The 27,261-nt window shown below is 42.2% G+C and overlaps 1 protein-coding gene across 2 annotated transcripts in view; it reads right to left on the bottom strand.

The window, feature by feature from the left end:
• Positions 1–21,781, bottom strand: part of PRDM11 (PR/SET domain 11) — a 60,419-nt gene extending 38,638 nt beyond the window's left edge. Inside the window, exons 1-2 of one of the 2 annotated variants that reach the window (XM_044437150.1) lie at positions 21,681–21,781; positions 564–661 (exon numbers count right to left, since the gene is read on the bottom strand). In XM_044437150.1, coding sequence (XP_044293085.1) covers positions 564–658 — 95 coding nt within the window. In that variant the 5' untranslated portion in view covers positions 659–661; positions 21,681–21,781. The remainder of the gene's footprint in view (positions 1–563; positions 662–21,680) is intronic. The other variant, XM_044437151.1, reaches the window with a different exon arrangement.
• Positions 21,782–27,261: the final 5,480 nt, after the last annotated feature.

Below are 27,261 nucleotides of genomic sequence, written 5' to 3'. Positions count from 1 at the left end.
CTGTGCTCTCAGTTATACCATGATACCAACCCAACCCAAGGGGGTTTGCCTGCTGGTGGGACATGAGACACAGGCAGACATGAGGCACAGCAATCCCTGCCCTTCACTCCATGCTCCTCTCTCTCTCTGCACAGGATAAGCAAGAACCTCCAAGTTTGGAGGCTCCATATGTGCATCTTCACAGCTCAGTGGGTTTTAAACTGTGCTCCAAGAACTGTGGAGTTTCTTAGAAGGTTGCTGTGAGTTCCTTAATGAGAAAAGTCAGGAATGGATCAGTTTAGCATTATCAATATTCTTACGCAAAGAAACAAATATTCTTACGCAAATCTGTTCCACAGAAAAAGGCAACTGTTGTGTTTTAAGGTGCCTGTTCCATCTGCACAGAAAGTTCTCCTGAGCCCAACAAGCTGTCTTGAACCATACTTAAAGTAAACCCGCAGCCTAAAATATGTCTCGGAACTCTCTACAACACATAGGGAGGTCATGGAAAATGAGCAGACCTTCCTAGGTAGACATTATTAATATGGAAAGGAATCCCAGAAAGTTGTTGCATATACCCTTACCAAAGTTGTCCATATTCCTCTCCCTGGCACGGGGAGCAGGGTTCCGTCTTGATAGTCACCATATCCTCCAAGCAGTCATTCAGTTTTTCACTCATGTTCTGTAAATAATTCAAGGTTTGGCAGCAAGGTCAATAATTTTGGAAATATTGCCTCTCACTTCAAAATGCTGTTTTTCCTTTTTTTATTTTGTATTTAAATATTAAACAAATGCAAATACAAAAATCATGTAATAAAGGAAAAAAGAGCACTTGATACACAACATCTAGTTTTTTTAAAAAAAGGAATCACCCTTAGTGCACCCCTCCACCGGGACAATGGCTGCCTTCCCCCACCCCATTTTTCCACTCTTGCCAAGATAATCTGTTCCAACCATAATTGCAATACATCCTCCCCTTTTATTAATACATATTCAATCAACATACCCCATATATTATTTATTTATTAACAATATTTATACCCTGTCCTTTACAAAATGTTCCAGGACAGCTTACAACCGTAAGCAACAAATACATAAAACAAAATACAACATAACAAGTGATATTATTAAAATCATTCTTCTTTGCCAATCCTTTTTTTCACCCTTATCTCACAGGTCAACTTGTCATTAGGCACTATATGCCAAACTTCTTTGTGCCATTCAATTAATTGGAGACCCCCTTTCTCCTTCCATTTCTTTCTTATTACCAAATGCTGTTTCTCCAATAGCTCTTAGGAAAAAAACCATCTTCATTCCCTAGCTGATCATTCTAAACATTAGAACTGCTATCTGGCAGTACTTTGCCATGCCAAGAGACAGTGCCGCACACACATCCTGACGCGCATGCACATGCGTGCGCGCGCGCACACACACACACACACACACCAAATTCAAATAGCAAGCCACTCAAAGTTCTCCTAGGGCTCCAATAACTGGGTTCCTGAGCACTGAGCATTAGATGCTGGAGCAGCCACTGATTCCAGCATTGCCAGAGTCCCTCGTTCCATGCAGCACATGTCTTTTCCACGGGTGTGGTGCCACTCCATGTAGTATGTAGCTACTCATCCAACACTAGGAAAAGCAACTGCTCTTCCCAGAACCACCTAAGCTCCCTGCCTCCTGCATCCCCACTATTATCTCTGATCTGAGATGGGGGAAATCAGCGAGGAGTCCTCCAGGGGAAGGGTCTTAGAAGTCACGAACTGCTTGCAGGAAGAACCCAAGGAGGATCTCAGGGTCAGATGTGGAACTTCCACCAAGAGGTCTTGCATCTAAATATTATACCTTGTGCAATGCCCCATACCACCTTTTCCCATTGTACATCAAAACTGCTTCTTCTCCTTTTCCACCATGCTTGAAATCTAGTGGAAACTTCTATTTTCTTCTTTACACTGAGCAGGTTGCTAATTTTGGAAAAATGTCCTGACATTGGGACATTCAGGCCAGTTTAGAGAATCTTAAAATAATGTTGTAATAATTTCTTAGACTGATGTGATGACATCAGGGGTTGTTTGATCAGGGGACACACACTAATAGCTTAGAAGAAAAACAGTAAATACAATGTCCCAATTTCATGGAATGTGAAATATGACCCTCTTAAGAGTTCTGAGAATTGCAGTGAAGTTTTCATAGCACAGAAAGTGCTAGCCAAGAACTATGTTCACCTGGAATAATAAACTCTGCCTAGCCATGATTTGGGACAGGGGTATCTTGAATGACCATCTGCTCCCATGAACCTCTTGGCTTTCTCAGACCTCCTTCAGAGCATCTGTGCCAGGATTCACTACCTTCACAGAAGCACAAGAAAAGCCATGCTGGATCAGATAAAAGGTCCATCTAGTCCAGCATTCTGAACACACAAAGGCAACCGATTGCTTCCAGGATTGCCCAAGCAAGACCTCCACGTGCCTGAGCTCCTCAGCAATTGGTGTATGCAGGCCTGCCGCTTCTGGTGGTAATGCTAATAGCCACTAGAGTCTCTACTTCATGAAACTGTCCAATACCTTTTTAAAGCCATCTAGTGTTGTGCCATCACTACCTCCCATGGCACAAATGAATTCTGTATTTTAACTGTATGCTGTGTGAAGAAATACTTTCTCTTTTCTCTTCCAAACCTTGCCCCAATCAGCTTCATAGGATGGCCCTGGGTTTGAGTGCTATGGGAGAGAGTGAAAAATGTCTTCTTCTCCCATCTTCTCCATTCCCCTTACTAGCCTCTTTTCCTAGATAAACATTTCCAGTTTTTGCAGTCCCTCCTCATAGGGGAGATGCTCCAGCCCCTTGATCATTTTCATTGCCATCCTTTGTATTTTTTCCAATTCAAGAATGTCCTTATTCAGGTGAGGCAACCAGAACTGAACGCAATACACAACAGTGCAGTCATACCAAGGATTTGTAAAAGGGGAGTAAGATGTTGGCAGTTCTGTTTTCTGTTTGTTCCTAATTATGCCTAGCATGGAATTTGCCTGTTCATAGCAGCTGTGCACTGGGCTGACATTTTCATGGAGCTATCTACTACTTTCACAAGATCCCTTTCTTGCTCTGTCACTGCTAGTTCCAATCCTATCAGTGTGTACTGTATTTGGGCTTTATTGTCCCAACTTCACATTACTTTACACTTACTTAGACTGAGTGGCATTTGCCATTTTGATGTTTATTTTCCCAGCTTGGTGAGATCCCTGTGGAGCTCCTCACAATCTCTTATGGTTTTGACCATTCAAAATATTTTGGTGTCATTGGCAAGCTTGGCCACCTTGCTACTTACTCCTAATTCCAAATCATTTACAAATAGGTTGAAAAAATGGTTCCAATGCAGAACCCCACAGGACTCCACTGGTGAGATCTCTCCATTGGAGAAATTACCATTTATTCTCTCTTTCTGTCTTGTCTTCTCTCACCAGTTTGTGCTCCGTAAGGGGACTTCCACTTTTATTCTGTGACTGCTCGCTTGCTCAGAAGCCTTGGTGAAGGGCTCTATCAAAAGCCTTTGGGAAGCCCAAGCAAACAATGTCTACTGGATCACCCTGTCTACGTGCATGTTGACACCCTCCAAAAACTCCAATAGGTTTGTGAGACAAGACTTCCCCTCGCGGAAATCATGCTGACCTTTTCTCATCAGAGATTGTCCCTCTGTATGTTTACTGATTCTGTCTTTGATGATGCTTTCAAAGCAGTTTACCCAGAACAGATGTTAAACTAACTGGCCTGTAATCTCCCAGATATCCTCTGGATCCCTTTTAAAAAATTGGTCCCACACTGGTCATTTTCCAATCCTCTAGTGCAATGGCTGTTTCCAGGGACATAGTAAATGTTTTGGTAAGAAGGTTTTAATGTTTTATTTCTTTACAGGCTCTAGGATGGATCAGAGACTAGGTGATTTGTCTGGACCAAGTGATCTGCTGACATTCAGACTGTCAATAAGGTTAAGAACTTCATCCTTGGTCTTTAGTACCTGCCTTAATTCCTCAGACTTCCCTCCAGAATACATAAGCTCAAGGACAGGTATGTGCTTTGCATCCTCTGTTGTGAAGACTGAAGAATTCATTGGGCTTCTCTATAATCTCCTGTCCACCCCGCAGTGCACCTTGATTTCCATTATTGTCAAATTGTCCAACTGCTTCTCTAGCTGCTTTTCTGCCTTTGATATATTTACATAATTATTTATTATTGGCCTTGATGCTATTAGTGGTATGTTCCTCATATTGCTTCCTTGCTTCTCTGTTTGCTTACATCTCCCTTGTTCAGTCTTGTGGTCTTTTCTATTCTTTTCATTTGAACAAGACTTCCAACCCTTGAAGGAAGCCTTTTCTCCCTGACAGCTTCCTTGACTCTACTCTTTAACCAAGTTGGTGATTTCCTGGACTTTGCACTCCCTTTCCTCCTTGTGGTATGCATATTCTCTGTGCCTCTAATATGGTATATTTTGAGCATTATGAAGCAAATATATTTTCTTGATTCCCTTACTCAGTGTCTGCTTAACCATTTTCCTTAATCTTGGGAAATTCTTCTTTTGAAAAGTGCAAATGGACTAAATCCAGAATTACCTCCCCTCTGGTTGGTTCCATGACTATAACTGCTCCAGAGCACAGTTGTTAGGGACATCAAGGTATTTAACACAGCAGAACTGGAAGGTATATCTATCCAGTCAAGATCCAGTGGAAGTCACCCTTTATTACAATACTGCCTTTGTTGGAGACCTCCCTGATTTCATTTCTCATCTCAAGATCACCCTCAGCATTCTGGTCTGGAGGGCAGCAACATACCCCCAAGAGTGAATTATTTTGTTTCCAGGAATTTTCACCCAGAGTGCCTCTATGGAGAAGTCTTCACAGTTTCACTTTTTGAGCCTGCTGGACTCAATGCCCTCTTTAATGTAGAAGGCGATGCCTACTCTGTTTTTCCCTTCCCTGTCCTTTCTATACAGTTTATATCCAGGGATGACCATATCCCATTGGTTATGTCTGCTCCACCATGTTTCCATAATGCCCATTTCTAGCTTCTCTCTTATTGTCATGCACTCCGACTCTCCCATTTTCTGGTATTTGTATAGAACCACCTAAGCACTGTATCCCCTTCCTTCTGCGTCCACTTGTTCTGGCATTTTGTCCTCTCTGAGTATAATGCCTTGTCGTTACCTTGCTGTCCATTTCCTCTCTTGCCGTACTCGGGCAATCTGGAACTCCCTCCCTTATCCTCTAAGTATAAGTTGATTCAAACCAGATGCTTCCTAGATCCTGCCAGCTTTCCCACAGGATTTAGTTTAAAAGCTGCTCTGCCACCTTTTTTATGTTACATGCTAGCAGTCTTGTTTCATTGTGATTCATGTGTAGCCCATCCCTCCTGTACAGGCCCAGTTTGTTCCAAAATGTTTCCCAGTGTCTACCAAAGATGAAGCCCTCCTCTTTACACCAGTTCTATATCCATGCACTGAGGCTCCTCAGCTGCACCTTCAGACTGACCCTGCATATAGAAATGGTAGCATTCCAGAGAAAGCCCCCTTGGTGGTCCTGGATTTCAACATTCTCCCCAGCAGCCTCAACTTGGATTTTAGGACCTCCCAACCACATTTCCCCACATCAGTTGTGCCAACACGGACCATGACTGCTGGCTCTGCCCCCACACTGTCCCGCAGGCTATCCAGACGGCAGGTGATGCCAGCAACCTCTGTGCCAGGCAGGCAACTCACCATATGATCCTTGCACCCATTGCAAACCTGGCTTTCTACATGTCTGATGGTGAAACCTTCTACCAAAACACGCCTCCCACCCTTGTGATGACGTGTTCTGTTCACCTTCCATGGGATGGGACCCATCTTGCAAATCATTTCCCTCCTCCTCCAAGTGACACCCTCCTTTACCAAGACCCTTTCTCTATATATCCCTTGGGGATTCAACATCTCCTTTCTCTCTCTCTTGGTCTCTGTGAGTCTGCAACCTTAGTTTCAAGGGAGTGAACAGGTTCCCTGAGAGAGTGTATTTGTTCCCCGAGAGCCAGGAACTCCTCACCCCAAGCACATGCCCAGGACCAATGTCCAGTTAACGAAAAGTTACACATGCAGCACTTGGTGCAATACACTGAATAGCAGCCAGTCTCATTGCTAGTTCTCTGGTTCATTCACTCACCGCTGTCAAGCTTGTAACCCCCACTGCTGCCTCCTCTGCTGCAATACTATTTTACTATTTCTGCTATTGCATTGTGGGTTTATTGTTTGTCTTTAAATATTGCTGTTGACTAGCCAGGATGTTCTATCCTGAAAGGCATACTCAAAATCCTTTACAACAACAAATGAGAAAGAGAGTTGGAGGGGGACTGACTTTCTAGGGTATTGTTACTTCATGTGCTCTTTTGTATCAGCAACAAAAGGGGGAAGAAATCCAACTTAGGGCAGCTTCTGATCTTACCTTTTTAACACAGGTATCCTAAGACACATAAGAACATCACTCTAACTGTTACAGGCCTGCCTGTTTCACTGCTGAATAAGCAGCTCTGCAGACCTACAACATCCATCTGAAATAAATGCTGGAAGCAGCCATGAGTCAATACTGTTAAAGAATATTTTTAAGAGATAAAGATGTGCAAACTGACTTACGTTTTGAAAACTATGCCAATAAGAGTTTTCTCATCAAAGCAATGGTGACTGGATGCAAAAGAACCCTTGGCTTGCTAGCCATGAGCAGCCTGCACTGAGAACCCATGGGGGTTGTTTTGTTTTGTTTTTGGGCTGCCAACTGTGGATTGTATGTTGTTAACAAACCAGGGTTTAATAGCATCGCTAGGTTGATACAACACAACAACCCAAGATTCAACAAGCAACATTTCAATAACAACCCACTAACCAATCTGCACTCTGGCTTGTTGTGTGAACCACGTCAAATTCTTGGCACAAGTTCCCTATTCAGGTCATTAAGTAGTCTTTAAGACTAACAAACTTTTAAAATGTTAACCTTTATATATCCATGTATATATCTGGTATCCATGATATCTGGTAAATAGAGTTTTAGTGGAAGACTATGCAGTGGCTCCTTCTCATATCAGTGTTGCATCCATTTTTGCAAAGGATGACATTGGTATAAGAAGGTGCTTCAGTGTGGACTACAGGTCACTCTGCCAAAAAGGGGCCTTAGATACTTTATAACAACCATCTACAATAATAGAATATTTCTAGAATCTGTCTCAGTTCTGATACACACCTGCCTTTGGAGGGTTAAATGTGGCCTAAAACTTTTCAATAAAAAAATTGTTTTTTCACAACAAAGTATCCTTTTCAATAAACAGTAAAGGTGAACAGGCACAAGGTTCACATGTGCCCTTCTTTATCTGTATTTACTTCCAAGCCAATAAGGGTATTAGATAACAAATGGCTTTTTTCAGGGATGGTCAGTCTTACCACATGTATGGGGAGCTCTTTTAGATGAGCCATTTTGGCCCATCCTTTCCAGTCTAAAAACTTCTACATTATCCAATCATAAGAAAAATTAAAATCAAATCCTGCAGTGGATTCCCAAATGCCTTTATTCTTAATGTTTCTTCTCTTTCAGATACAACAAGGAAATGCTTAGGCTTTCGAATCCTTAAGACAACAATATTTAAGTTCACAAACATATGAAGACAGAGCAGCTTTGAAAATTTGATACAGATTCATCACTGGATTCCATACCCCCATCTGAAATAATAACATTTGCAGTATCAATAATCAAGTGTATCTGACATCAATAATCCTTGATGTCAGATACACTTGCAGAAACTCTTGGAGAGAGGGAACTGAGTTCTGATCCCAATCAGATATGCAGTTCACTGGGTGAAGTAGGCCAAGCCATTCCATGCACTGTTTTACACAACTGAACAGCATACCATGGCTTATTAAAGCCATGCAGGGTGCATAGGCGGCCATTTTGATTATGCAACCTGCACCTGTGGCTTATGAAACTTGAATCTGGTAGTGATGGGTTATGTGAGGGTTAAACAACCCTTGTATAATCCTAAATCAAGCTATGGCTTATGCAGGGGCTGATTAAGGCTTGCATGATCCACCGCTGGCAGGTTTACTTATGTCATGGTGATTGTCTGAACCCCCCTGCCACGCCTAATTTACTTCACAAACTTGTTGTGATCCAGGGGGTGGGAAATAAAAGGGGACCCTGCTGGTGTTTGCTGTCTGTGCTGACACTTGGGGACTATCTAATTACACAGTGTCAGGGGGTGGAGCTACATAGCACAGTTCCACTCACTCTTTAAGGTAAGGTACCTTTTGAACATCTTAAAAGAGTTCCTGTTCATCAGGAAAGAGGTCCACACAAACTTATACATCCAGAGTGAGAGAACTAGGATTCACCAATTCACCCAGTTAAGTGTTTGTCTCAGAAACTAGAAGTGTGACTTTGATACATATGGAGGCATTCAAGACATAATGATTATTTCATGTATTAACAGCTGCAAGTCCTCATGGCCATGTGTTACCTCCAGCATCAGAGGCAGGATGCCTGTGTATGCAAAGCGGTGGGGGACATGGGCAGATGGGTGCTGTCACGTTCATGTCCTGCTTGTGGGCTTCTCATGGAAAGCTGACTGGCCACTGTGTGAACAAACTGCTGGGTTACACTGACCTTTAGGTCTGATTCAGCACAGTTCTTACATTCTTGTATGAAAATGAAACATTTGTACAGATCACTCTTAACAATTATATGAAGTGTACCCCGTTTTATGGCACTTACACTACTTAATTCGGTAGACATGTACTCTAAGACTTCCCATTTTTTAAGAGGGAAGAGAGATTTTAACATCTAACAATCAAGGCAATAACTTATGAAACCAGGAGAGATCACCTTTTTAGATGTCTCAAACTGAACAGCCCACCAGGACAGAATTTTGACCTACTCAGGTTGAGCCTCAATAAACTTTCATCAGCCTGGAGGACTTTCCAGCCAGGAATACATAAATATAGCTTGCATGTTAGTATGACATACACATACTGAACACACAAAGGGATGGTTTACACACATGAGTGGCAAATCATGGGTTACTTCGTTCATTATTTCCTGTAGTGCATGCTGCCACCATTTTACATAAGCAACTGCTAATTAGGCATTATTTTGTGATGTCTCAACCTGAGTTAATGGGTTAACAGTATGGGTTAATCCTGGGTTAAACCACCCATAGTTACCCTAAGAACAAACCATGAGTTAACTACAGGATGTTCAATCCACAATTAATCCAGAGTATCTAGGTCCAAATGTCACAAAACTTCCTCAGATTGGGCAACATAGTGGCATGCATCACAGCAAATTATGGGTTTATTATGGAAGCAGACATAATGCGATAATAGTCATACAAACATTCCATTTGAACAAACAACCCTTTTTGATCGCTTCACAAGTTACATGTAATCTAGGTTATACTCTTATTCAGCCAGGAAGGTTTCTGGTGCAGTGTGCCTGCTTTGTCTCTAGGGCTCTCATCTAGAACTGAAGCATGATCCATGCAGCAACTGCAGGAAGAACGAGAGGGTAAAGTCTCTTCTGCACACTCCACCTCCAACAGCGGAACTACAAATAAATGGGAGGCTACAGACAGATGGACTAGGAGGGGATGAAGTCTGATCCACAAGAAGTATCAAGCTCTGAGAATGGGCAAATTAACCAAAGTAATCCAATATTCAAACACAGGTGTGTTGTCTTCTAAACTATAAAACAACGTGAAAACAAATAATTCATTTCAGAATCTGCTTTTAGCATGCAAGACAGCAGCAATGCAAGGAAACTGAGACAAAAAGAAAAAAAATGCTCTATGCATGCAAGTGCTTTTGAAGGGAGCTGCTTCCTCTGGGGTTTGCAACGCCAAGCGGTACAAACAACGCAAAGTAGAACAGATGGCTGGAACTCTTCCAAACAGCATTATGACTCTAGTCAGAACAAATGATATATTGACACACAAGGTTATCATTTAAATAACAACCCCATTTCTCCACCCCTCTTGCCAACACCTATGCTACTATTTCTTTTCTTAACAGTAATTTTGAGTTATATATTTTAAAGCAGAGATTGTCTAACCAAGTCACTGGACTGAGGCAACACCAGGGAACATTTTCTGTTTCATAAGTTCATTAGTAAAAATTTATGCCATTTACAAATACAGTATCAGGCAAGCTTGGTAGTTTTCAGGTGATTATGCTTAGGAAATATGTGAGAGAATATGTATATGTCATTTGAGTACATACATGTCATAGAGTGAAATGGAACGAATAAAGAGTAACAGTAAAACTGAAGGTACTCCAATAGCCTTAATGAACAGAACTAAACTCTGCTGAAATAAATGGTTGTTAGCATATAATGCACAGTTGTTAAAACGCAAGAGCCAATAGTTTTCAACACCTTTGATTTTTCCTCATAATAAGCTGAGAGATACATGCTATTGTCCTTAATTTTTTTTACAAGTCAAATAATGTTTAATACACACAGGCAGGGCAATCCCATGATCCCTGGGCAGCATCCATCGGGGTACAGGATGCTCCAGATTATCAGGACCAAAATCAAAAAAGAACCTTGGAGCTGAGGGTCTCTGTTCAGAACCTGCTCCCTGCTTCACAGCCAGCATGGAAAGAACCATGTTGGACACTTCTTCAAAGTCGTAAGACCCCCAAACTTGGAGAAGTAGTAAAGATGGCATTTTGGGGGCAGAGGGAGACAAGACTGGATGTATCCTACTGGTAGTCCAACCTTTTTCCCTTTCCATCCAAAGTGGGCGACTAGATGCCAAAATTAGCTTGTCTAGTTGATTCACAAGGTAGGAGAAGCAAGTAGGCAAAGGTCATCTCTGTGGTCCTCCCGCCCTACACAGTATGTGGCTTGCACACACTCGCACTGCTGTGCCCAAAGTGTGCTTCAATTGTTTCCGTTCAAATATTTCAGGTCAAATACTTGTGGTGTGTTAAAACATTTATATGGAATACTTTTGTTTCGAGCATTGTTTATAGCAGGAAGGTAAAATAAACATTCCAAATTAGATATCTAAAGCATCAGAACTCATATTTTTTCTATACAAATGACCCTATTTTTCTTCCAGAAATGTTCCAATTCAATTTTTTCTGGAAAATCAAAATCACCAAGTAACACTAAACAATATCCAAAACCTGTCATCAATAATGCAGCAGAAAATCTTCTATTTTAAAAACAGGAAAAGCATATTAAAACACAGAACTGAAGCTAGCCATTTATACAACTGAAGGAATGGTCTGGTACAGAATAGCCCATGTATTTCATATTCCAATTTCTCAAAATGCATTTTTCAGGAAAGCCTGCCAAACAGCTATCAAGCTCATTTACTGAATCATTTTCCATTCTTGTAGCTAGACCTTTTTTTTCAGCTATTCTTTACTTTGGTATCAAAGTCATGTTTCATTGTAGGCTGCCACTGAAAATTCATTATGTAAAGTAAATGTCTTAAGTAGTTAAGGCCATGCTGTTACTGATCAGAATTGTCTCTACTGGGAGAACAAAAGCCATTTTCATTTCTACACCCATGCTCCATCTTATCCATACATTCACATTTCCCAAATCAGTTTGCTATTCCTGAAACTGCAGACATATTATTCTCTATGTGTTTTAAGCAAAATATAAAATTGCCAGTAGCTGTGGATGGGAGGCCAGAATAAGAAGCTTCATTTTTAATTAGCTATATCTTGCCACTCCCCAACCTAAGAAGTTTCCCTTTATTCAGCTTATCTTTTTACCTGTCTTACACACAATATGACTCCAAACACAGTACTCTTATCCCATTGTTCACCCAGACCCATTTTTGACAAATTTGGAATTATTCTGCAACATGTGATTTCAGTCTACAAAGCAATGGCAGACAGATGCATGTTATTTGACATTTTTCTATGTTGCCTTTCAGGAAAAGAAATTCCCCAGGGTGGCTTTCAACAATAAAACCCCATGTGGTAAAACAATGGTAAACAGTATATAGTCATAAAATGGCCAAAAGGTGGAGATGAAGTTACATGAAGCTGCCACAGTTCTTCTGCAAGAGTATTGGCCAACAGGTCAACAGCTACTGTAACAGAACCATCTTTTTGAGTTTCATCACCAACTTAGCTTCTAGAGATAGGAAGAAACTGATGAAAATACAGGGCTTGGTGGCTGGTACATTTCCAGCCTCTTTCAATTTCTGTCACATGCACAAAAAACAAGATCTAAATAGATCTGAAAATGAACAAAAGTATTTTATTTCTTTGAAGGCCTCACCAGTCCCAAGGACCTGAGAATGATCAACACTATATTGATAGGTATAAGGAAACAAGCCCGTAAATGGTGTGGGGGGATCATATAATAATTTTGTGGATTGATCAGCAAAGCATATTAACACATGCATATTCTTTTATTATTCATTTGCCGAAAGGCCTTGAAAACAATCTCTGATAGACCCTATACTTCATTGCATGTTAGTAGTAAGAGCATGCTGATTAATCTCTATATCCTTAAAAAGCTGCTGGGGTTATTAAACCCTGCCTAACAGGAACAGCAAATCTATTTGACTCAGGTTGGCAGATTTTGCAGTTGCAGGTGTTAATCCTACCACAAATTCCCATCTAAGCTTCTTGCTTGCTTAACTGGGCATGTTGCCTAGAGTCTCACCATGTATTTAACAAGGAATGAGTAGCAGTCATAAATTTCTAGACTTACCTGAAAAGTTGCTGGTTTTGCACTTATAAAAGTCTTGCTTTATTCAGGTCTTGGGTAACTAAGAAGCCAGACTACTTACAGTTCTTTGGATGGGCTGAAACACCATGGAGACAGCAGGATAAAGATGATTTTGACACTACAATTATTTTCTCACACCTTCTTTTGTGCAAGCACAATGTATAGGAGCTTCCAGCCTTATGCAAAATGTAAAGTGCATTTTTGTACTACTGCAATATTTGATTTAGATTATATCTGTACAGACCTTTAATTCTCCACTCCTGGATACAGACTAAATGGTACATAACCATATACTTTTAATTATTTGCATGTAACTATCTTCAATGCTTTAGCCTTAGTGTCATAGTCCGCTTTAAAAAATCAACATATTATGCAAAAATGCTTAGAAAACTGTTGGTTACACCATATATTTTTAGAAGCATCAGGGTATCATGAGAAATGCTGTACGGAATTGTAAAATAGCTGTACCTTTAATTTTTAGCAGAAATAGGTAACTGATAATTATTTGAGAAATGCTTAAGGACTGGTGGCACATAGTACATACAAGCAATGGAAGTGCTACACAGAATGCCAAAATTCTTCCTCATGCTTCTCCCATATTACAAACTAACTGTAGAGAATATTACCAAAACAAAGTCACTTGTGATATGACCTCTAATGGACTAGTACAGCTAAAGCTGAGCTTGAAGCAGAGTACAAAGGCAATGTTTTAAGTGCCTACTACACTCCCCAAAGATATTTGAAAAAATCTGACTTGGTATGCACAAATCAACAATCATGGATTGTTGTTGAATTATGGGTTGTTTTTAAATGTGAACCCAGTGCTTTGGTTTGCCTATGGGTTGGTAACCTCAAGCAAACCAGGGAAGTTTGCTGTTGGGTTGTGAACTCTGGAATTTCCATGGTTAACAACCCAGAATTTATTTATTTAGAAGCCTGCTTTAAGAATTAAAGCATTCTACATGGATCACATATAACCATCAGCATGATTCAATAACAACCCTTACTTAACTCACAGAAAGGGTCGCAGTAATATGAGAATCAGATTTCTTCCACTTATTTCTCCACTTTCCTAAAATCCCATCTTTCTTTAGTTGAACTCCCATCCAGCACTTGGGGAGTCTCAGACCTGCTTTGCTGAATCAGGTCCCTTCAGGTCACACCCCAAGTCTTCCCTATGTTTATTAGCACTTTGGGAAATGCTTGTTCACATTTTTTCATCGAATTATAGAACTATAGAGTTGGAAGGGACCAAACAGGCCTGTGCTGTTAAACCATCTCACTCAGATGGCTGTCCAGTTTCTTTTTGAATGTCTCTAGTGTGGGAGAGCCCACCACTTCTCTAGGCAACTAGAGTGAACATGTGTTGGCGCAACTTGAGTTGATTATTCATGTCCTATACTCTGGTATCAGCAAGATCTTGACCTTCATCTTTGTGACAGTCCTTGAGGTACTTATAGAGTGACATCATGTCCCACCTCAGCCTTCTCAAGACTGAACATGTCTGGTTCTCTCAGTCTCTCCTCACAGGGCAGTGTTTTCACTGCCTATTCACTGCCTGGATCATTCTTGTTGCCTTCCTCTCGACTCTAATTTTTCTGCATCTTTCTTAAATCTTGGTGCCCAGAACTGGACACAGTATTCCAGATGAGGTCTGACTAGTGAAGAGTATAAGGGAAATATTACTTCTCATGATTTGGAAGTAACACTTCTATTAATGCATCCCAAAGCAGCATTTACCCTTTCTGCAGCTGCATCACATTGTTGGCTCATGTTTAATCTATTGTCCACAATTACTCCAAGGTCTTTTTCAGTTCTGTTGAGCCACCTATTCCCCTTTGTGTATCGATGCATTTGATTTCGTTTTTCTAGGTGGAAGACTTGGCATTTGCCCCTGCTGAATCTCATCCTATTGCTTTCAGCCCAGGCTCACATTTATCAAGATCACCCTGGATCTTCATTCTGCCTTCTAGGGTGTTTGCTATTCCACCCAGTTTTGTATTGTCTGCAAATTTCTCTATGTTCCAGGAAACCCTTACTCACACCCTTCTCAGATATTCTCTTCTCTATTGCTTTACGAAAGCGGATTAAGAAAATGAATTTCTTTCTGTCTTTTGTCTCAACCCTGATTTTGAAGAAGGCTTCCTTAGACACCCTAAAAAAATATGGGGAGAGAGGGAGAATGAGCATTACAGACTTTCAAAACACTGATCACAAATTAGTTTCCAGCAGAAAACAATAGAGGAACTTTTAACTCCACCTAAGGCACAACAGCAGATTACGACACCTTTCATTACACTACAAGATTTCATTAAAGTAATTATGACATTCCTAGTAATACTGAAGAGTGTGTATGATGTCCTTTATTCCTAGCAATACAATTTCTAATATTACTACAAGAGTTGGACAGCAACCCATCATAGCAGTTTCCATGATGGGCTGGTTGTTCTGCAAAGCATGCACAATTACTCCCGAAGATTATTGGGTTTATGGATGCTTTGCTTTCTCCCTGCTCCAAGTCCTCTAGGTGGTATCTCAAGCAATACTGTAGGCAATACTCATGCAAATCTCCCCTACCATGAAACCAAGCTTTTTTTTTTTCCGGCTTGCTACAGCTATTTTACCACCCCACCCCACCCCTTCTAAAGATGATTTGGAAGGTGTTAGTAATTTCTCTTTTGATAGGAAAGTGCACAGCTCTTTTGATAGGAAAGTGCACAGCTCCACGGATGCTATATACCTATGCACCTTCCTGTCCATCCCTACTTTACCACCTTCCAATATAAAATCCAGAAATGGAGCTCCAGAGCTATCAGCTGTCAAATGAGAATCACCTCCAGTTCTCCAGCAACAAGATCATCTTCACAAACAAGGAAATGGTCAGCACCCCTCCCCACCTCACCCGGTACCCAGGCTTCCTTTGTGTTAACTTCCTCTGCTCAAATCAGGCAGGTTGGTTTAAAAGGGAAAGGAATGAGCATGGTTATTTGTGTACATTATTATCCCCTTCAAAATTAGAAAAAGGGCAGTAAGCTGCTTGGCCACCTTTGGGGTAACTGCCAGGTAGCTACCTGGCAAAGGTGGAAAGAGTTCTTTGCTGATCTTGCCAACCAGCCCCCTTACAACTGGGCTCATCCCACGAGGGCCATGCCATCCCCATAGTGGATCAAACAGACCCAAGAACAATCCCTGGGTTCTTATCATCAGTGGCCTGAAAAAATGAATGAACTTTTCATGATAGACAATCCTCTTTGGGTTCACATGACAGCCAATCATTGACCAATATTGTTGGCTGGTTGCCATGTGATGTGAACCTAATTAGTCTTTAATTATCTGTTTACTCCTCAATGGAGTTAATGCCTGTGATATACAGCCAGCATTATAACTAAGGTCATAAAAGGACTGTATATATAAAACTAAAGGAGGTATCAGTGTTAACTGTTCTGACCACAGATCCTCTCATTCTATTTTTAATTCTAAAGCTAAACATACTTTAGAATAGCAAATGCAATAATTTATAATGGATTTTTCCTCTATTCTCTTCTCCTGTTTTAGGATGAAGTACATATACCTATATACATGATATGCCTATTTATCTTGGCTTCTACTTTGTACATTCATTTTCAAAACAGCAAAAGACAAGCAGGCAAATGACAAGACTAATATATTTTTAAACAATATCTGCAGGCAGAGCATAGTACATTATTGCTTCTACTGAGCTAATAATTTCTAGTTCGCACTGCCTTGCATATTTTTAAAAGCTGCCCTCTCTTCACCTTCCATGCCATTTTCTAGCTCAGATCTCCAGCATGTACAAATTCCCTTCATCCCATATTTATATTGATTTTGAAAGGGGGACTAGAATGGTTTAAAAAGAGGAAGAACATAACTGAAAATGGAACACACCTGAAGGTCCCACTAATAAATGACAGCGAATAATGTAATATTGCATACAGAAAAGCAAAGGCAGCATTTGAATGTATGCCTAGAATTTAAATGCATGCTATTTGCGCCACACCACCCTCTTTGTAACTTTGAAACATACAAGTGCATTTTTCCTTTACATTAATAAAGCCCTACTAGAGACATTAATTTAGTCTTTGTCAATTTCAAAACTTCTAGGCATTCTGGCTACAACTCCTAGCATTCCTTATTGTTGGTTATGGTGGTTGGGGATGATGGAAGTTGACGTACAAAACATCTGGAGGGCACAACATTGGGGAAGGTTGAACCAACTCTATATAGTCTGTTCCACTTGGTTCTGTGAGTCAGGAGGACACATCAGTTTGTTACTAGAATGTCAGCAGCAACTTTTCCAATGTTAGATTCTGTTCTGCAACCAGTACTATTTAGCACTCCCTAAAGACCATGAAGCACTAAAATGGTCAGATTCAGCATGGAAACAAGCTGAATGTTGCCCTTTCACATCTCTACAGTGCTAAATGCATAGTCAGAAGTGTGGCTTCTAGATCAAGAGAGCTATTACTGCCACTCTATACTAGTCTGGTGCACCTACAACTGGAATACTGTGTTCAGTTCTGGGTTCCACATTACAGGAAGGATATAGCCAGGTTGGAATTGGTGCAGCGTAAGGCCACAAGGATGGTGGCTGGATTGCAGGGGAAGCCATATGAGGTGAGGCTGAGGGAACTGGGTCTTTTCAGCCTGGAGAAGAGACTTCAAGGGGATTTGCTGGCAACATATAGGTACATGACGGGATGTCATGTGGAGATGGGTCGAGGCCTGTTTTCCCCTGTGGTGGAGGACAGAATGCCTTCCAATGGAGCAAAGCTCAGTGAACCAAGGTTCAGTTTGGATGCCAGGAAGTACTTCCAGACAGTTAGGACCCCAAGGGTATGGAATGGGCTTCAGCAGGAGGTGGTTGAAGCCCCATCTTTGAGGGTGTTTAAGGATAGGCTGGACATGCATATGGTAGGCATAGCATGAGCGAAGCCGGATGGAGCTGGGGGTCTGACTAGATGGTCCAGTAGGTCCCTTCTGACTAACTCTGTTTCTGTATTTCAAAAAGTTATTTTCTTTATCATCACTAAATTCAGACTCACATGCCACCCCAGGTGCTGCATGTGACCCACATGCTGGCCACCCTGGTGTATACCAAGGATCTTACCATTCCACAATTGCCAGTTTTCTGCGATCACTTTAAAAATGCCCCATGATCACACCTGATAACCAACAGTATCAAAGGCCATAAAAAGAGGAATAAAGTCAATGAGGAGCAACCTTCTCTACCAAATCCTTAACCTGAAGCCACAGACTTAAGTCTGAAAAGCACACTCAGTTTATAAGTCAAACTTTAAGTAGAGAAAGGTGACGGTGTGCAAGTGTGCCTTAAGCTGCAGGAAGATCAATCATTCAATGCACCGTGACAGTCTATCATGGGTTAATTTACCCACATGATGCACAGAATCAGGACACGGGGTCTGGCAAGTTCTGGCCAGCAGTATGAATTTGTAAATTTGTTAAATTTTTTAGCTGAAAACCCAAAAACTAAATTTAAGGCTACCCAACACTTCATTTAGGGTTTAATTTTTTTGTTCAGGATTGCTGGCTTACTTAACAATGAATAAAAGCCATTCTCAGACTATTTATCAATGCAGGAAGAAACAGCTCTTGTTCCTTTTATAAGAGCTTCAATTCATTATACAATTTCTGGAAAGAAATACACTTGCATAAGAAATACTAGGATAGTGTCCAACCACAGGAAGCTTTAGATCCTACAGAGGAATCCCTCTGGCAGAATGAAGTGGTACTATTTTTAATGTCCCGTTTCTCTATGTCCCCCAAAACCTGCTCTGAATATTTGGATCCCTTCTAGAAGAGGAGGCACTACAGGCTGCAGAAGGAAGGGTTAACCATTGAAGACCATCTCCCTTACTTTTCAGCAGTGGGAACGTTCAAAGTGGAACTCTGCTAAGGATAAGTTTCTGCTGGTGCAAAAGAAGCTGGATCTAATCGGATAAATAAAAAAATTGCCAAATGTCCCAAAATATATATAATCAGAACTCATTTGATCTTGAACCATCTGTCATTCTACAACACAGATGGCACAGAGAGGCACAGAATAAAATATTGCATAATAATTTATCTTACTTCAAAGAGCTCAAAAATTTTCTTAATTCTGCAATTTACCTTGAACAGTCTCAAAAAGATCATGAACATCTGCTTGTTTAACATTAGGATGCTCCATATTTATTGCATAAATATCACTCATAAATAATGGTTTTGGAAAGGTGAACAATTTCATGCAACCACAAAAGCTGTGACACTGACTTTTTCTGTAGAGTTGGATAAATCAATTTCCTTGATCACTGCAAAGCTTTTAAATACTCTAACAAAACCAGCATTTGAACATTAATTCATACATACATAGTGATCATATATGTTCCTTCAACTGCTAGGGTTAGATGTGTACCCTGTTTTGGAAACTTTGTACTAGTTAACCTAAATATATATAACAAGTATTACTGGTTTTAAGTCTACATCCTAATACAGTGTATCCCTGCACTCAAGACCCTTATGCAAATCAAATAAGCAGCAATTTTACAGCTTCAACAATATGCATATTTATGTGGGTGTAAATTCTATTATACAAACTGGGACTCATTTTTGTTGTCATAGAATCAGGTTACAAGTCAATTTATAATGAGAAATGTTCTTATGTGTGAAAAGCTTGCTATTGCCTGTGCACAGAGATCCCAATACAAGTTTTGCTTTTATCCATGCTAGCATACGGATCATACCAATAGCAGTATGTGAGCAGAAAACCCATATGTAATAACAAATACATGGTTGAGGCCCCATCAGTGAGGGTGTTCAAAGACAGGCTGGACATGCACATGGTGGGCATCTCATGAGCGAAGTCAGCTGGTGCCAGGGGTCAGACTAGATGGCCCAGGAGACCCCTTCTGACTCACTCTGTTTCTATGTTTCTAAATACCTAGATTGGAGAAAGCCATTAAAGAACATGTTGCCAGAAGGCCACATTTTGGCAACAATATTGAGGAAAGGACACTGAAGGCATAATTTTATGCATGCACATTTAGCTAGAGAAAAGTCCTAGAGCTTCCAGCATCCCTTCAATGATAGTTGGATTTGTAGGACTTTTGCTGCCTAAACCTGCATAGGATTTCTTCCTAAATCACCAACAATATTAAGCAGGCAGAGAGATACTTAAAAGGATGCTATGTGAAAGATAGCCAGCTTAGTGTTTGCAGTGTTTGCATTTTTATAAGACGGCCCCAACAAAGTCATCTCATTCTTCAAATGCATTAGGCTCAAATAAACAGCTCTGACACCTCCAAGCACTTGTTCTGTTCTTGCTTTCCATCATACCATGTGCCCCACTTCTGGTGTTCGCTTGCTCAAAACTAAAAGCAATAGCTCCCCTGACCCCAATTTACCAGTCAAGATTAGAAACAGACCATGCAGACCATGGGGTAGAATAGTTAAATGAGGATTTTAAAATTCTATTTCTGGGGCCCAAAATACATTCCTTTAAAAATGGAGGACTTTTAACAGAACAATCCTAACCTTCTAATCTGCTGGATACAGAACATTAAGATAGTGTAGTGGTGCCTCTCTTCTGGCATGGGGCAGTGCCTGCCCCAAAAGGTAATTTCACTGATTTAAATGGAAATGGGAAAAACTGATAAAGCTTTGGATGCTGTGGAGATCATAAGACGTGTGATGCTTTAGAATCCATATACACAAATACTGTGATGACATCATTTACTTTTCCTGTACTGGCAGTGCAGTTAGTACCACCTTCAGAATAAAAAAAATAGCACTTTGGCGGCAGCGGCAGGTTGGGCTATCCCAATAAGGTTGTTCTAACTCACCCTTCCCCACACCATGACCTTCCAGACGGCTGGATCCACAACTCCCCACATCTCTGGGACAGGTGGGAGTTGTAGGTCAACACCTCGGGTGGGGGGAGGGGATGGGGCAGGAGGGACTGGTATAACTAATAAAACGGGACTTCTTCTAACTAATAGGCTTATCGGAGTTTCTGTTTGCGCCTTTCTTTCTTTTTGAAGGATGAGGAGCTGGTTAATAAGTTCAAGTTATCTATCCATTTACTTCCGAACCGTTACTTCATTCTTAAAAGGCATCGATGCGTTGCAAAGAACAAGACACCCACGCTCCGACGCAAGCCTCGCTTGCCCGCGCACCCCTGCTGATGAAGCCCGTGTGTACCAACCAACCCATTCTCAGGCTCAGGCCCCGTAACTCAGTCCAAAAAGCATCCGTCCGACCCCTCTTCAGGGAAGAGACTCTCGGGGCGACCGTCTCACAACTGCAGCTGCCTTCCCCGCGCAGCCGCTCTCCGCACAGCGCGCGTGTTTACGCGGGAGTAAGTTGCACTGATCTGAGTGCGTGTGGGGGCGATGTTCTCTCCGCGCGGAAGCGCGCCAAAGATCGCTGCCCGAACATTTTTCGCAGGCTGCTCTCCTTTCCGCAGCACTTCCAAAGTCATTGGCTTGTTTCGCGAGCCCGCCCCTATGTTCCGTCCCCGAACGTTCGCGGGCCTCCTCGGCCGCCCATTGGGTAGCTTCCGCGTCAGTCATCGGGTGTCGTATAGTGTGAGTTCGGAGCGGGGTGGGGGGAGAGAAGAGGCAGCCGTAGAGCGGACGAGGAGGAGGAGACGGTGGTGGTAGGGGAGGAAGGGGCCGGGCTGTGCCGAGCTCCGTGCTCGCCCGAGGGTGGGGGGGCGAGGCGGCTACTTACCTGCCTGCTTGGCCGCGCCCTACGCCACCGCTGGGCGAGAGTCCCCCTGCACAGTGCCCCCTTGTTACCAAGGGCTGCCCCTTTGCTCCCGACTCTTCACCCGTCGAAAGCCAGCGCTCCCTTTTCTGCCTTCCGCCCGACAGCCCGCGCTCCGCAGCCATTTTCGTGGCCACCTTGGCTACCGAAGGGCTGACTCACCTCAGTGCTGCGGGGCCCTGGCTCGTCTTCTGGGGGCAGCCCTGCTCTTCCCGCGGCGACCCCCTTCGCCGCCCCTTCGCCCTCCTCCTCCTCGGGCGCCGGCCCGGCCAGCCCAGCCCGGCTCGCTAGTCCCAGGCGAGGACGAGGGCCGGGCCGGGCTCGGTGGCAGAGGAGGAGGCGGCAGCTGCGGCGGCTCCCTCCCTCCCGGCCGTGACCACCATCTTATTAGCACAGGAAATGACATGGCGAACGGAAGAGAGGGGCGTTCGGGGGCCGAGCCCGGGGACCCCCCGAACCGGGAGGAGGAGGGGGAAGCGACGCGGGCTTGGCTGGCTGGCTGGCTGGCTGGCTGGCTTGCCTCAAGGCCCGGCCTCAGCGGTAGGGGAAATCTTCGTGCTCCCTACATGCCAGTGCCCTGCCCTAGCCCCTCCGCTTTCCCTCTCCTTCGCTCGCCAGCCCGCCTGGCTGCCAGACTTCCCCGCTTTCTCCCCGCCATGCTCCTCGCATTGCTGCCGCTGCAGCAGGAACCTGGAAACGGGAACGTAGACCGCGAATGCTGGAGAAGCAACAACCTGTGCCCGGCGCTCGCATTTGTTTTTTGTTCTCTCCTGCAATTGCCTCGCTGCCCTTCCTGCAAAGCAATAAAAGTTGGTGGCAGAGTTATCTTTCTGTTGCCGCGTTGCGCCCTTTAGTCCTAGGGATGTTTACTGAGAAGCAAGTCTTTTCTGAAATACTGTATACTATAGCGGTCTTACTTGTTTTGTTCCTATTCGGGTTTTATTTCCCACACCATCCTTGCACACTCAAGGTCTTGGAATGTGCGTTTATTGCTGGCCCTTTCCCTATCCCGTTTTGATTTCGTTCTTGCGATTACCCTTCTGAATAGCTGAATAATAAGGCAAGGAAGCTCAGCCAATGTGATGTGAGACGACTAAAAATTGAAAACTCCGTACTAAAGATGGTCATTCTGAAATAACTCCCATTAATCTCTGAACTTGATTAACAAGTAACATTGCAATCCTATAGACACATCCTGAGATCAGGATATGTGATGGGGCTACAGAGCAGTGGTGAAGCACTTTCTTTGCATGCATAAGATTCCCAGGTTCGATTCCTGGCATCTTAAGGTATGTCTGGGAAACCTGAAATCTTGGGGAGGTGATGCCAGTCTCTAAAAGATCCTGTGTTAAGGTGATATAAGTTTTCACTAGATGGATTACAACCGTTTTTAAAGCTTTTTGCTTGTTTGAAGTGAAGTATCTGTAAGAGTTTACTTTGAAATAACTGTTCTTATGTTTTAACTATGTTCAGGAAAAAGCCTTTTTTATATATGTTTAGTGTGGGAGTATCCAGTCTTTCTTGGGCTGTTCGACATATTTGGAATTTTAGGGAAGTATCATGGATGTTATCACAAAATGACTGCTGTTTGTGTAGGTGGTAACCAAAGACATTTTACTGGCAAACTGGAGGAGCTAAAAAGCAGATTAGTTGCCCATGAATCTGGATACAAGGTAGGAGAGAGTCTGCGCCTCAAAACATGGAACTTCACCTTTGAACCTAGAATTCTCTATACCAATAGCATCAATTTTTCCGACAGCAAACTAGAGACAAACAAATCAAATAAATGAATCTGAATGGGTGGCAGAGGTGAGGACTAGCCCAAACACAAAACCCACTCCTTGGAACCCACAGTCTCTTGGGGTCAAGCACCCAAATATATTTGCAATCACCGCTACACCTGTCTCTCTTTCAACCCCCAACACACACAGAGTCTCTCAGTATTGTACCTCTTCTCTCACACTTGCTGTCAGTCAGGTTGCTGGGCTGGTGTTCCATTTCCACACCCTTCCCACTTCCTCCCTTGCATCAGGTCACACCAGCCCTGATCTCCCTTGTCCCAGAATGTCCAGTCACTCCCCTGGTTGATGCACTGCGATCCCCAAGCTTTCTCCCTTTCATGGCAGCACTGGCACTGCTAGGTAGCGAAAAGGATTGGGTCCCAGGACCATAGGATCACCAGTCTGCATATGCTAACTATGCAAAGGTATAAGTAATTACAAGGAATTAAATGCTGCAGAAGGCAACGCTTGTGAATTAATTTCTCATCCAAATCTCAAATGGAAGACATTGTTCAATTAATCTGCACTGTGTCTCAGAATATCCCAAACCTTATATATATATATTTATACATACATACATACATATATATATATAAAGTTGATTGCTATGTAGAGGATTTTCCCCCCATTTTGGTGAGCTGGTGTGTGATACTCCCCTTGAATATCACCCCCTGCATTCTAATTAGGCATAGGAAAAAGCTTTTTCTGTTGGCACCAATGGATACTCAGAGCTCTAGCAACAGATCTAGAACCTTGAGAAATATAATCAAGATGGAGTCCCCATGAGCCCGGGTGTATTAATTCCCTTGCCAGGTAGTATCAGTGGAGTCGCTTCTTTCTCCCTCACCTCCAGGGAACTGAGAGCTCTTCAAAGCGAATTACTGCCTCACAGCTATCCACCATCTTCCTAAGAATGTCTGCATGGAATAAAGATGACAGAAAGCTGCAGACCAACTCTGGAGCACCCTCAGCCACCTAGAGAGAAACTCTCAGATACCAGCAGACCATGTTGCCTACCCTGGGCTTAATATTCTTGCATAGCTACTATTTATCATTTTAAAACAAGAAGAAATGCTGTGTGGGAAAGAGGCAACCCATGTTCTCCAGGGCAAGAATTATTACTAATAGTCAAGAGGGTAAATTGATTCTATATAATAGCAGTGATATATTTCATTGGATTTGCAGCAGTACAGAGGAAAGAACAGCCACTGGGATGTGTTTCTGAAAATAAAATAAATGGACCTGAATTTTCAAACAGTGCTGTGTCAAACATTTCCCTCACATTTCTTTCAACCATTCTCATTCAATTTGGTAGAAATGAAATTACTCTTATAAAGAAATACTAAGGAAAAAATAAACTTCAAGGAAATGCTCTTGGGTTGGGTATGGGGTTCTTTTAGTTACTTTATTAAATGGCTGAGGACCACATGTGAATGCCCTGTCTTTCTTTGTACACTAATTTCTCAGACAGCCTGTAGCCTCCACAATTTCCTGCATTTAAATTAAAATCCAGGGGAAGACCTCATGAAGTAATTCCTCCCTAATTAAGCTCAGGAAGCTGTAGAACAATGCGGAGGTGTGCAATGGACAAAAAGAAAAAAATGTTGCACTGAGTAGGTAAGCTCAACAATAACATGCACGCACAATAATAATAATAATACTTCCAAATAAATTATACAGGGCTTTTAGAATGATCAGGGGGAAATGGAAGCTTTTTTCATGGGAGGAGAAGTTTACACAAAATGTGCGACGGATTTTGGTATATTCTAGCTCCTCTTCCCTGGTGCTGAACAAAACACTGCCCCCCACACACTTGTGGAGTTTCCAAAGAAGTAGTTTAGTGTAAATATCTGCATCAAAGGCAAGATGAGTCCACAGTCATCCCCAACAATTTTATATTTAACAATATAAAATTCTGCAGAAGGTGAACCATGAAGAACGACAGAATACTTTTTTCTCAGAAACACTTCAAGTTTTTTTTGCTCTCCCCCCACCAACAACATCAGGAATAGTAGGGCATTTTGCATTGTCCCCCAAATTTTCCCCACAGTTTTTGTGGGGCCACCTTCTCTTTCCACAGTGTCCCAGAATGAGACAATGTACAGAGGAAAATGAGGAGGAAGCCAGGCTACTGTTGCCACTTGCGGCAATAGTGCTAAAAGCGAAAAACTCTGAGGTAAGGCAGGGCACATCTTCTACCAAGAGTGACTCTTACCTGGGAAAGTTTTGGCAAGAATGTGAGCATCACCTGTCTGAATCAGATGAAGATGCAGCATATAAAGGTATGTTTCTTCTATGATTTTCTGATCCAGGAGGCTACCCATCATGACTATGGATTAGTATGCAACTGGAATTCATCCTCTGCATATTTATTGGGAATTAAAATCCTAGATTTAGGGGGAAGCTCTTTGCTTGGTGATTCAGCATCACAGGCATGTTTGGTGGGAATATAAGAGCCTTTTTGTGGCTCTTCCCTTGCTTTCACACACTGTGCCAAGGAAGGCTAGTTTGGTCCCTTTCCACCAGCAAGAAAATACGTTTTTATTTGGCCTTTGGCATATAAGCTCGTCTGTTGCCAAAGAGTGTTTAAACTGATTGCTGTTGCTAATGTCTTTTAAATTGTGGTTTTTTATTTTTATGCTATGTTTTAATTAAGATTTTGCTTTTAATCTAGATTTTATTGTTAGCCATCTTGGATGCCCTTTTGGGGCAGGAGCTGGAAAGTGAGAGTTAAAATAAATAAATTTGGTATTTCTGGCACTTCCGAAAAAGCTTAGCATTTCAGGTAAAAGACTGTTAAACATCTTTCTCTCATAGATGACTTTACTATGGAATGTGCTCCCCAGAGAGGTCCGCCTGGTGCCGTCGTTATGTTTTTCGGCGCCAGGCCACGACCTTTTTATTTAAATAGCATTTTAATTGTTAGCTTATTTATTGATTTTATATCTTTGGCCAGGGCATTTCCAATTATATTGTTTTTATATGATTATATGTATTTATTGTTGTAAGCCGCCCCGAGACTTCAGCGAATGGGGCGGCATAGAAGTTTACTTACTAAATAAATAAATACTAAAATGAAATTCACACTGTATTCCAAAGTGCAGCACTACACTTGCATTGAATCTCCGTTGCCTTTTCGTTGCCCGTTTACCCAGGTCGGTTAGATCCTTTAGGTCTTCTTCACAGTTTGCCTGGGATTTCATTGTCCTGTATGTTGTATTTCTTGAGCATTCAGATGTTAAACCCTGTCTTGCTTGAATAGCCCTAGAATAGCATTTGTATGCCCAGTTCCAGAACACTCTGTCTTACTGATTGTGTTTGCAGCTTTGGAGACTGTTTCTGACAGAGGGTTCTCTCTCAGCCCTTTCAAAAGGAACCGACAGGGAGCTAGATGTTTATCACCCAAAATCCTTTAGACTATAGGAACAGCTGTTCTGGATCAGCCCAAGGGCATTCTGACCAGGCTGGTCCCACACAGTGGCTGGTTAGATGCTTGTGAGAAGTCCTCAAGTTCCACATTGTATGTTTCCATGAAGTATTTCATTCTGCCCACCACATGGTCCTGCTGGGTGATGCAGAGATCTGGATCCCCTTTGGACATTTTAGTATACTTCTATTTGCCATTTGCCCCGTGGCCTTGGATGACATGCAATATGAGGTGGTAAAAGCTGGACATGGTACAGTTTGTTGTATTTACCACATCACTCAGCTCATTCTGTTGCATGTCTAGGCCATGCCTCCCTCTATGCAACTCTGGAGATCTCCAAGCCCAGCAAATCCTGGCAGGATTGAAGTAATTATTGGCAGGCCTTGTGACCTGAAGAATATAGAGTGGAGTAGGAATTCCAAGTGCTGCTGGGTTTAGATATTACAGAAAAGATGGTCTTCACAAAGCAATTCTAAACGAATCATTTCAGACCATTTTTCTTAGCATATACCTCTGGTAATATACACTGGTTGTA

The sequence above is a fragment of the Varanus komodoensis genome, unplaced genomic scaffold (genome assembly GCF_004798865.1).
Source record: "Varanus komodoensis strain SLA01 unplaced genomic scaffold, ASM479886v1 scaffold3, whole genome shotgun sequence".
In the NCBI taxonomy this organism is placed as follows: Eukaryota; Metazoa; Chordata; class Lepidosauria; order Squamata; family Varanidae; genus Varanus; species Varanus komodoensis.
Note: the sequence above shows the minus strand (reverse complement) of the source record. Positions and strands in the feature narration are given on the sequence as shown.